Raw genomic sequence first — 13,092 nt, forward strand, 5'->3', positions numbered from 1 at the left:
TTAAGCAACTAATTCCCACTAATTCAAGTACACAACAGAGGATTGGCCAATAGGAGAATCTAGAGTACCTTGGGCGGCCATTGACTCTCATAAGATTTTACGGTCAACCGGCATTCAAACTTATTCCAACCTTACCAGCTCTTCAGATACATATGGCTCTGAGTTTTTGCCTGGTTCTTTCATTGTACCACAGATGAAAGTCATGATCACACTCTTCCCAAAAGATAAAATAATGATTCAACTTTACTTACTGTCAGACATGTGGAAGGGCTGGGCGTGTCGTCATTCTTTTTGGGAGGGTTCTTCTTGTCCTCCATGGTGCAGAGGCCATCCTGGACAGCTTGGAAGAGCACTGGGTTCAAGTCCCCATACTCACCGGAGGCCACTTCTATAACTGGGAGAGAAACAAACGTAGAACTAGGTCACTCAATGAATGGAATTCCTCCCCATCACCCCTTCTTTTCCCCGATGTCAGCTGGCCGGCCACTTTCACTCTAGTAGTATGATAACTGTACAGAGTGAACTCACACAAAAGCACCACATGCTGGGTTCTACCACAACCTTCATCCCTTCTATTTGCATCCTGGTGATCTATCTGCATGTGTTTATTCTAATCAAGCCATAGAACACTGGAGCAGTGGACAGAAACATTCATTCTAACAGGGGTGACAATGTTTTGGCTCTAGGAAGGCATATCAGTGGCTGGGCTTCTTCTGGATAAACAGGCTTTCTTCAGTTTACCTGCACATCACAGCATGAAGCCATGAACCAAGCACAGCAAAATGCCCACCCTGCCAGGAGCACAGGTGCCTTTACTAATCGGCATGTGCACTACTATGTTTGAGTCATGTCACATTAAAAAGAGAGAGAGATTGACATGCACAGAGACACAGTGCTCGGGGCAGACATTGTCAGTCTTGGTGAACAGACTTTGCGCATTCGTTATAAAACACTAGGTTGAGGCTCCCAAGCACACAACAAGAGGCAGAAGAGCTGATTTTAGTCTGTCACTTACTGAAATCGGCCGGGTTGTGGTAGGTCGGACAGTGGAGGTGCAAGCCTTTCAGGTAAGGAATGAGGTTGGTTACCACGCCTTTATAGATGCACTGGCCCTGGCTCAGGATGTACAGCTGCAACGAGAGGTGAGACTGTGTGAGGGTATAGGAAGCAGAGGGTACAGAGAATGCAGAGATCGCAATTTCAGACATGGAAGATGAAAGAGAGTCACACATCGGGAGGGGAGAGAAAGGCATAGGGAGCAGGGTCAGCAAACTTATACACAAAACAGACAGTACAAAGTTCAGAAAGAAAGGGGGTACGGGGTGATGGTGGGAGAGAGAGTTCAATGTGATAGTGAAATCCAGATGAGGATAGGCACTTCATCATTAAGAGCAATTTAAAAAATAAAAGACAGAACAGCATTGCATAAAAAAGTTATAAAAATGGCCCCCTAGCACGTATGGTTAGGAATCATGAGTAGTGGGGGAGGACACATCCTATGGCAGATGGCAAGGAAGAGGACACTTACCAGTGTCAGGGGACAGGAAAACGACAGTGCCTGAGGGTAGAGAGAAGGGAGAGGGCACCCTCCCAGGTCAGGGAGTGGGTGAAGACACCTTCCCAAAGATAGAGAGAAAGGAGAGGATACCTCCCAGGCATTGCTTAATTTGAGGTGGTGGTTTACGGTGCTCGGCACCGGCACTTAATTTTCAGCATTGGCACTTAATTTTCGACACCAGCACTTATGACAGCTGCCACGTGGTGGTGCTGTTTATATAATTTAGAGACGAGCAGAACAACAATTGTTAATTATTTCAGTATGCATTAAAAACAATGTACAATCTATGCTGTGAGCCTACTTCCGGTTTTCACACCGACATATGTTAAGCACTGCTCTTCTTGCACCATGTGCTCCGTTTAGCCAGACAGTTTGTAAACAATGCACTATTGATGCAATCTTAAAGTAGGCAGACATGCAGACTCTAAACACAGTTCTTTTTTATATCATGTTTAATGTAAACCTAGAACGAAGGATAGGTCATGTATTTGCCATAGTCACAATGCTGATAACTTCCAGTCACGTGACATACCACCAATGTCGTGTTTGGACTTCTGCGGACAATAACACTGAACTTTCTACAAGCATAGACAAAGTCAACAGGTCTCACCTTCAAGGTGTATGATTTGTGTAGTTGCAATTATAATAGAGTGTAATGTAAAATGATGTCAGTGTGTTGTTTTTTAAGCTTGTGTGAGTTTTAAGATCCATTGTTGCAGATCCCATTTGAACCAAAATGACCCTCCATGGCTATGTGTCAGATGTGGAAGTTTCTTCATTACGAGGGTGGAAAGTGAGTTCTGTAGGTTTACTGATGCAGATGAGATGTAAATCATTCCCATTTCTCAAGCAATTAGGTTAAAAAGATCGGTCAAAATCTTCAGGGGCAGACATCTGGTTTTATCTGGGTATGTTTTGATTCATTTAATAAATTATGGCATCATGTTTTTTTTTTAAACGGTTAATTTTGCATCAAATATAATTATACTGTCACTTGTATTTACAGAGAAATAATGGAGCAGGACGGGAGAGTGGGTGGGGCAAGCAACAACAGAGAGTGGGACGGGAGGGTGGGGGTAAGCAACAAAATGGTGTGAAGCGGTATGCGATGGTGGGTCAAGCAACATCACGGAGCGGAGTGAGATGGACCGGTGGATGGGGTCAAGCAAAACACCCAGCAGGATGAGAGAGTAGGTGTCAGCAAACAACAACACGGAGTGGGACGGTGGGGGTAAGCTAAAACAAAGAGCAAAGTGAGATTGGAGGGTGGGTAAGGCAAGCAACAACACAGAGTGGAAAGGTAAGGTGGGTGAAACAAACATCAATATGCAGCAGAGCGGGGGTGAGGGTGGTGGCAGCAATAAAACAGAACTGAAAAAGAGGTTGGGGTAAAGCAAGAACACAAAGTGGAACAGTGAGTTAAGGAACGCAAAGGCAGAAGCATATAGCAAGAGAGGGAAACATGGATGTGTGTGGGGAACAAAAGCATAAAGATGAGAGAGATCAACACAGAGGGGTGGACACATGAGGTAGGCATCTTCTAACATTTGCACTCGCAGGCAGTGTTTCAACAAAAGGAAAAAGTAGCTCCTACAAGGCAAGCAGTGGAAAGACACAACTACTTGGGTCTTGTCCCAGGGGATGGTCAAACACACAAAGAGGAAGTGAAGCCAGCATCCACTGATGAAAGAGAAGCAAGCAAATGAAAGTGACGGTGGAGCCAACCAATAGCAAGCAATGAGTGGCCTCTAAGCCCACTGTAAGCTAACAAAATGTCTCCCAAGTGACAGTGCATGCGCTACCCCAGGCGAGACCTAAAAGATCCAAAAGCTCCGTCTAGCCAGGCCTAAAATTGGTTGCAAAGGAGCAGGAGCTATCATTATAACGTGGAATATATCTTTTCCACCCTGTGGTTCTGCGTTATCTTGACAAATTTATATAGCGCTTAAGACTTGTGATGAGGCATGTTTGAGCCAAAGAGTGAAGGGTTGAAATTTGGCCCATGTTTGAACTATCTGCCATGGTCAGTTTTTACTTTTCATGTCGGTAAGCTACTTTGATAAATCCATATCTGGAATACTAGGGGGAAATTAAAGTTTGATTTGCAAAGTCAATGATGTGGCTTCACGATAGGAATTTAGTGGGAACAGCCAGGTGCAAACAACAAACACTGTGATGAAGAATGTTATTGAGAGGGGATGTCGGGATCGTAGCAGAAAATGCATTTTTTGTAACAAAAATGGAGGATCCAGTCACAGATGAGGGCCAGTGGAGAGCGCCGCCTCCCAATTCCCATATGTCCCCCGACGCAATTCAGTTACAAGATGAGTTACTGACCCTTGAAGGGTCGTGGCGTGGACACTCACCTTATCGAACATCTCAAAGAGCTTGGCACTGGGCTGGTGGATAGTGCAAATAATGGTGCGCCCTCCGAGAGCCAGGGACTTCATCAGTGAAACCACCTGGAAGCAGGAAGCGCTGTCCAGGCCACTGCAGCAGAGAGGGATAAGAGACACGATAAAGAGAGGTCAGCAAGAGACAACTGTTGGCTATCAGAAGAAACTCCTATTTATTCTTCATTATGGTTAGTTAGAGAGCTGACCCTAGTTCTTCGCAGCTCATATGGCAACCTCTCTAAAGGCACACAGGTGTTAATTCAAATAGGCACATTTATAAAGCGCAATGGTTACACTAAAACAGTGTGTCCCCGCGCTGCAGTAATGTTGCCATGAATCTGCTACCCTCCACCGCCACCCTACATATATCGGGGGAAGAGGTACGTTTTAAAGTTTTTCCTGAAGCAGCTCTCCTGGACCTCCATCCGGAGACACACCAGGAGCGCATTACATTGCTTAGCAGCCAGTAAGCCATGGAGTGCCCAGACAGAACAGACACACACCTAGCTAGAGGAGAGTGGCGCTGGAGCTTATATAGCTAACATAGTGTTTATTCACTTGGAAACATGCTTATGGTCTTTTATGGTGAATTCCCCCTTAAACCTGTGTCAATCACCCGCAATAAAAAGTTGTCAACAAAAAGCAAATGGGAGATGGAAGATTAAAATCAACACAAGCAGTCAAGTACAGCATTGATGTAGGTAACTTCAAACCTTCCAATAGGATTATTTGATGACTAGTATGGAACCTGCCTCAAAGAATCCCTAAGTTGACCCTTTGCTGGCTGAAAGCCCAAGCTGTACAGGACATAGTTGGCCCCTTCCTACGGGCATTACTGACCAAGCAGCAGCTGCAGAAGATGGAGAGCTAGGAGACATGGCAGGTCAGAGAGGGGTTCTTGGAATGTACACAAAAGACCAGCTCACACCAGGGGAGAAATTCTGTGAGCCAAGAATCCTTATGGCTTCGGTGAAGGCCCCACTTATCAAATGGATTTAGGACCATTTCTAGAGGGTTAGATTTGACGTAAAATTATGTTAAATGCATGCTACCACATAAGCCACAGCGGTGCTCATTTGTTTCAGAAGGGTCCATCTTGATGCAAGACAAACTGCCAAGGTCAACAGTGAGAAAGATAACTATACAAGTACAGAACAAGATTCTGACAGCCGCTTCTTTGCCAGTCCTAGAAGTAGACACAGGCAACCACTGTGCTTCTAAGCAGCAAAGCAGAGGGGGAGCATCTGGCACAGCTAGGGAGAGGTAAATGACGTGGAATGCATTAGACACTGTAAGATGTACTGTGACCACTTCACTCTAAACTGTAATTCTGTACTTTTCGCCGATAAATCATTTTTTCAGGTGTTATTCTAATTATTCATGTGCAAGCAAAACAAGCCTACAAGACCCAGAATCCATCAAGTATCCTATGAAAGTCCAGGACTGAAAACAGCGTAAATGATGGCCTGGACAGGAGTGGTCTCTCTAAGGGAATGAGCTAAAATGTCAGTCAATGCAAGAGAACTAAATAAGAAGTATTGTAAATGTGTGACACTGTCCAGAAATGGTGGAAGAGAGTGGGCCACTGTTCTGTCAGTTATGGAGCTGACACCTCTTTTCTGGTAGATACTCAATGGCCGAAACTGCCAGCGAAGCACAGATTGGAAAGCCAGGGAGACTGGAGAGTGACTGCGGTTAGGGGTGCTGGGTCATCAAATGCAGTGGAAGGTGCAGATGCCCTCACCTGGTTGGCTCATCAAAGAACATGACTGGTGGGTTGTTGACCAGCTCCAGTGCGATGGCAAGTCGTTTGCGTTGCCCGCCCGACAGTGAGAGGGTGCGGGTGAATTCACACTCTAGGAGTCCTAGAGCAGTGAGGATCTCATTCACCTGAATATGGGAGAGAGGTAGGAAAGAGAATTTGTGGGGGTGAAGGAAAGGGGTGTGGGGAGAAAGAAGAGGAGAAAAGAATGAAATATTACCCATTACATCTCAAGGGATTGAGAAACATATTCCAACAAAACCCATGTATCCCAGAAATCACTGTTAATCAAGAGCTTCCAACAATTTCAAACAGTTAAGATAATCTAATAAAATCAATGGCTCCCAATAAGTGTTATAGGTTGACAGCACAATCACTACAAACAAGCAACATTCACTATACAACAAACATCGTGTTCAACCGTACTAAACAAAAGACCTAAAAGCCATTATAAGCCGGTGGTCATCAGCCATCCACTCTGATCCAGTTATATAAATGGCACTGTAATTCAACAAAACCAGAAGGACTCAACTTGCTTCATACTCAACAGCATCAACTGTAACCAACAGTAAATATACTTTACTATGATAAATGCTATGCAACAAATAGGATAATTCTACATCATATTCCATCAACCCTGCCAAAGGACCCCAGCATACATCATGATCCAACAGCACCAGCTTTATCAGTAGTACGAAACACTCCTACTCCAACACCACAAACAGAGACAGAAGTATCCCACAAACATCAAAATTCTAATTCACCAGCACTGCCAAAACAAACACACGTCTTACTCCAACAGCACCAACACTTGCTCTGGTACCCAACACACATAATGATCCAAAAACACAACCACATTGCACCTCCCCAGCTTTTGTGTCTCTTTGGCATGAGGCAGGGGAGAACTGTGGGCAATATGACCAGGATTTCCTTGTTCCTGACTTGTGTGTCAAGGGACAGGAACCAGGAAATGCATAATGCATTTGGTGCGTCACTTCCACCACCATTGTTGCAATGGTTGGGGGCTATATAGGGCAGGTAGCATTTTTCACTTGCCCTTTTCAAAAGACCTTTATTACATAAGGACAGGATTGAGGCATGGCACAGTCTCACAAGCAGATCTTGCATAGCAAGAAGTTAGGTGCTGGTTACCCTCTTGTTTTCGCCTGATATGTTAAGGTCCTTCTGTATTGTTATAGTTATTTTGCCTTCTCTGTGGGTCAACATCTTTTCTCTTTGCTTTCTTCTAGCGGTAATGGCTTCTAAGGTTGTATGGTTTATCGGTCGTTCCTTCTTTTGAAACAGCTATGTAAACCTAAGCCAGCAGTGTTGAGGAATGTCTTCTTCAGATGGTGCACAGTGGGATGTCTTAAGATCACACAGCTGCGAGATATGGTTGAAGATACGAAGAGTCATGAGGTACTCCAGTACCCAGACCTTATCCTCATGCACCTGGTTGGTAACGACCTAGTAAAACTGGGTTGAAAGGATTTGCGGAAATGTGTCTTGAAATAATTGTATGGTTTGGGTTGGTCATTCCCAGAGGCTTGTATAGCATGGTCCCACATGATATCTAGACGAATATGGGACACGGGCATTAAGTCCAATGTGATTAACGCATCTTAAAGCTGACCTAGTCAAGCACTGTCCTGGGCCAAGTCATTTGAGACATATTCCCTGTAAATTAATAAGAGGCAAACACATTTTTAATCACAATAAGGTGAATTTATCCAACACAGGGACTGATTTCTTCATTGACAGTGTCTGAGCTTTTGATGAATCCCTATTTCTTAGAAGGAAGTGCGAACGGCCTCACTGCTCTGGTCATCCTTGTTGTGATATAGCCGCCCTCAACAGTAAATGAATTCCATAACATATGTGCTCTCCATCAATTACTTTTTAGGACAGCACTAAGGTGACAGGCAGAAATCCTCAGGTTGGGGGCATAAGTTCACAGTTTGCCAATGACGGGCGTGGAGCTGTAGGACCAGGGCCGCCTTGGCAGTTTTGTGTTGGGGGTGGGGGGCTGCACCATCGAGGTGTCCCGCGTTAGACATTTAGGAGCCTACCTCAGGAAACACAGGTTCACCCGTGTGGTCCGAGTGGAATGAAAGGAATTCTAGACTTGAGTGTTTTGCAGTTTCTTGGCAATGCCTTAATGAAAATAAATGTATATATCAATCATGTATATATCAATCATCTTAAGATCAATGATAATTTATTTTTGATAAGTGTACTTTGTTGCCTACCAGCCAACAAAACTGATATACGTATTTGTGTACCATTGTGAAGATTTACAGTTTGAGTGTGTTTTTGTAGCTGTGATGTTCATGATATCTTGTTGGAATAAACATGATCTGTTGACCACAGCAATCTTTACATTGATATCTTGTCATCGATTCAGTTGAGTTGGAGGGGGTGGGATCCAGAGCTTATGATACCTAAAGTAACATACTCTAACAGCACCACCACTGCCAATGGACCTCAACAGACGTCACAATGCAGCAGTACAACCTCTGCCAATGGACCTCAACAGACGTCACAATGCAGCAGTACAAACTCTGCCAATGGACCTCAACAGACGTCACAATGCAGCAGTACAAACTCTGCCAATGGACCTCAACAGACGTCACAATGCAACAGTACAAACTCTGCCAATAGACCTCAACAGACGTCACAATGCAACAGTACAAACACTGCCAATGGACCTCAACAGACGTCACAATGCAGCAGTACACACACTGCCAATGGACCTCAACAGACGTCACAATGCAGCAGTACAAACTCTGCCAATGGACCTCAACAGACGTCACAATGCAGCAGTACAAACACTGCCAATGGACCTCAACAGACGTCACAATGCAGCAGAACAAACACTGCCAATGGACCTCAACAGACGTCACAATGCAACAGTACAAACACTGCCAATGGACCTCAACAGACGTCACAATGCAACAGTACAAACACTGCCAATGGACCTCAACAGACGTCACAATGCAGCAGTACAAACTCTGCCAATGGACCTCAACAGACGTCACAATGCAACAGTACAAACACTGCCAATGGACCTCAACTGACGTCACAATGCAACAGTACAAACACTGCCAATGGACCTCAACAGACGTCACAATGCAACAGTACAAACACTGCCATTGAACCTCAACAGACGTCTCAATGCAGCAGTACAAACACTGCCAATGGACCTCAACAGACGTCACAATGCAGCAGTACAAACACTGCCAATGGACCTCAACAGACGTCACAATGCAGCAGTACAAACACTGCCAATGGACCTCAACAGACGTCACAATGCAGCAGTACAAACACTGCCAATGGACCTCAACAGACGTCACAATGCAGCAGTACAAACACTGCCAATGGACCTCAACAGACGTCACAATGCAACTGTACAAACACTGCCAATGGACCTCAACAGACGTCACAATGCCACAGTGCAAACACTGCCAATGGACCTCAACAGACGTCACAATGCAACAGTACAAACACTGCCAATGGACCTCAACAGAGGTCACAATGCAGCAGTACAAACACTGCCAATGGACCTCAACAGACGTCAAAATGCAACAGTACAAACACTGCCAATGGACCTCGACAGAGGTCACAATGCAGCAGTACAAACACTACCAATGGACCTCAACAGACGTCACAATGCAGCAGTACAAACACTGCCAATGGACCTCAACAGATGTCACAATGCAGCAGTACAAACACTGCCAATGGACCTCAACAGACGTCACAACGCAACAGTACAAACACTGCCAATGGACCTTAACAGACGTCACAATGCAACAGTACAAACTCTGCCAATGGACCTCAACAGACGTCACAATGCAACAGTGCAAACACTGCCAATGGACCTCAACAGACGTCACAACGCAACAGTACAAACACTGCCAATGGATCTCAACAGACATCACAATGCAACAGTACAAACTCTGCCAATGGACCTCAACAGACGTCACAATGCAACAGTACAAACACTGCCAAAGGACCTCAACAGACGTCACAATGCAACAGTACAAACTCTGCCAATGGACCTCAACAGACATCCCAATGCAGCAGTACAAACACTGCCAATGGACCTCAACAGACGTCACAATGCAGCAGTACAAACACTGCCAATGGGCCTCAACAGACGTCACAATGCAGCAGTACAAACACTGCCAATGGACCTCAACAGACGTCACAATGCAACAGTACAAACACTGCCAATGGACCTCAACAGACGTAGCAATGAAACAGTACAAACACTGCCAATGGACCGCAACAGACGTCACAATGCAATGGTACAAACTGTGCCAATGGACCGCAACAGACGTCACAATGCAACAGTACAAACAATGCCAATGGACCTCAACAGACGTCACAATGCAACAGTACAAACACTGCCAATGGACCTCAACAGACGTCACAATAACACAATGCACACACCAACTGCAGGAATGGTACTGTAAAGGGATCATGTTCCAAGGAAACCCACTGACGTCATAATTCAACATCACCAATAGATACCACATATGGGGCAATTCCTAACAACGCCCCAGAGACAAAAAAACACAGCAAAATCCAACAACATCAATCGAATTAAATGAGTATTAAAATTCAGTAGTACAAATGCAGCTAGGGGAACAACACCAATGCAATCCAACAAACACCCGGGCCCTCTCCACAGACTGGCACATTTAACCTTTCATTCTTCCGATGTCCACATGGCTCAGGTCATTTTTATTGCATAACATTAACAATGATAAAACCCATAATGTGACACGCCATATTTGAACCAGATCCTTATAACTCTGCGTATGACCGTCGTTTGGGGTACCATTGAGTATTCAGACAGTTTGAGCAGCATGTGGGCAACTAAGTGGCGGTCAGAGGTGAGCTGGCGGTTGCTGACACACAAAGAAATTTGGAAGAGCTTTTACCTGACCACTGTGGCACCACGCTGAGGCCCTTGGTATGGCATGGATCTCAACCGAATGGAGAGATTGGAATACTCCACCCCTATATATTATATGCCAGAGTCATTGAAAACACATTAAAATACCTCTTATATCCCCCACATCCCCATCTCCAAGACTCACCAGCTCCTTTTTGACTTCCTGTTTCTCGCTTAATTTAAGGTTTGCAGACACCTGAAAAAAACAAAACCGGAAGTAATGAGTTCATTATTCAAGCAGGGCGTTGGAAGGTTAGGCTTACTAGTTAGTGTTCTGATCCTTAGAAATATGGTCTCAGGGGCAGAGAGGATGTACTCGGGATATTTGTAGAATTCAAACACTAATTTTTGGACCCCACTTATATGTGGCAACATACATTCAACAGGAGCTGCAAACAACATGTATTATAGTATGAAACCTCACCCTATGCCCAGGGGCTGGTTGAAATCAAATAATAACTACAAACTTTTGTAAACTTCCCAAAATGGTGCCAAACGTTCCTGTAAAACAAGTTTCTGCAGACAAATTTAGTACAAAATCTTTTTTTGCATGAGAATTCTGCATCTTAAAGATATTTTGCTGAGATTTCTTTCTGTTGATGCCTACCTTTGCTGAATTGCTTCATGATAATTTAAACTCAGAGACTTTTGATAAAATTGCTAAAATTGCAAAGCTAGGGAAGTTTTGAAAACAACTTAATGAATATGGAGTAATAAAAAATTTGAAACTTCATGCAATATTTTGATCCACAGGTGGACTTAGCTCCTGGGTCCGGTCAGAAGCTTAATTCTTATAATCAGGGCCACTTGAATTATGCGATTGTGCTGCCGCAGTGACTTTGTTAGCTTATTCATTATCTACTGCCTAATCTACAAATTTTAACAACAAAAAATGTGTTTTTAGCTCAAACAGTTCAAAAAATGCAGCTGCACGTGTCACTGCGCAGTGGAATTCCCTTTGCAATGCTGGGCTGATGACCTTTCTGTTGCTTAAAGCTATATTGGGTTGTTAAATTTATATTAATGAGGTGCAATCAATGCCCATACAGTGTCACCGAGTTTAAAAATGACGACATAATAAAATAATCAAGTAATATCATTACAAAACGTGCTGCAGTATGCCACATTATTTGCCTTTTCTCGCCACATAATTTACTCACCTTGTCGCATAATTTGGCCCTCTTCTACCACATAATTCCAGTGGACCTGCTTATAATTTACCCCTAACTCATAGTCAAACCGTGTCCACCTCGGACCATAGGCAGCAGAGGTGCACAGGTCTAAGTAGTCAACTAGGACGTGAACAATAAACATTGGCAAAGCCATTAGGTCTGAGCTTGTCAACCGTGCAATGTATTGTTATGTTTTCCCAAACGTATTAAATAAACATATTTTTCAAAATAGAAAACATGCTGAAATATACAGAAAAAAATGCAGTGACCCAGCACTCCAGGCACACCAGCCCTGGTGCTGAAATGTACTCCTTTTCAGAACAGGCGCGCGCAGACAAAATGTTGTCTCGCATAGCGCACGAGAACCAATGGTTGAATATGGCTGACGAATTGCCCCATGCTGTGTGCTGGACAGGAAGAAACAAAACGTGAATAACACTTAAACAGACCAGAGGATGAGGAAGGTTGACCGAAAAGCATTTTTATGCATACATATATGTTTGCATTTCTCTTTTTTTAAAATTTACATTGAGGTTGGAGAACCAGTGAAATCTGTCTAGAGACCAGACCTAAAAATAGGTTTTACATATATAGGCTAGTGCATCTGATAAGTCTGTGGCAGATTCAGTTACATTTCTTTAAAAAAAAATTACTTATATCAACAAAATAAAAGCATCTTAAAGGCTAAGGGCCTAACTCACAAAGGTTAACTTACACTTTCGTGTACGTTTATGATTGTTTGCTATTACGACTAGTATTTTTACGTGTGCGGAGTCTTCGCACATAAAAAGACCTATGTTTTTATATGTGGGGACTTTGCACTCGTAACGATACTACTTATAATCCCTTTGCGAATAGCAAACAATCATAAATTTACCCGAAAGTGTAAACTTCTGTGAATCAGGCGCTTAACTAAAGCTGAGCTATTTTTACGTTACAAAATTGTTGTCGGTGGTCTACACTTTGGCCGTTAAGTGGCGCTGTTTCACAAGCTATTCGAACAATATAAAGTAGATGCTTTGCAGTTTCCTACCTTGTAGTTACTGAGTTTGTACGTTTGCCGTTAGTATGCTCGTTGCAGTGTCTAATTTGAGCCAGTGGTTTCCGGTGCTTGGGCACCTGAACTTGATTGTCAACACCTGCTCTGATGACAGCCTGCCACATGGTAGCACTATTTAATTTCCTAAGAGATGACCACAACAGTTGTTTATTACTTCAATGTACATTAAAAATTACTAATAACT

At 43.7% G+C, this 13,092-nt stretch overlaps 1 protein-coding gene across 1 annotated transcript in view; it reads right to left on the minus strand.

The window, feature by feature from the left end:
* The window catches only part of ABCG4 (ATP binding cassette subfamily G member 4), an 83,874-nt gene that overhangs the window by 46,144 nt on the left and 24,638 nt on the right, over positions 1-13,092 (minus strand). Inside the window, exons 3-7 of the mRNA XM_086956767.1 lie at positions 10,822-10,872; positions 5,699-5,844; positions 3,925-4,048; positions 1,016-1,130; positions 252-394 (exon numbers count right to left, since the gene is read on the minus strand). Of these exons, the coding sequence (XP_086812893.1) occupies positions 252-394; positions 1,016-1,130; positions 3,925-4,048; positions 5,699-5,844; positions 10,822-10,872 (579 nt within the window). The remainder of the gene's footprint in view (positions 1-251; positions 395-1,015; positions 1,131-3,924; positions 4,049-5,698; positions 5,845-10,821; positions 10,873-13,092) is intronic.

This window comes from Lissotriton vulgaris, chromosome 2_1 (assembly GCF_964263255.1).
Source record: "Lissotriton vulgaris chromosome 2_1, aLisVul1.2, whole genome shotgun sequence".
Taxonomy (NCBI): domain Eukaryota; kingdom Metazoa; phylum Chordata; class Amphibia; order Caudata; family Salamandridae; genus Lissotriton; species Lissotriton vulgaris.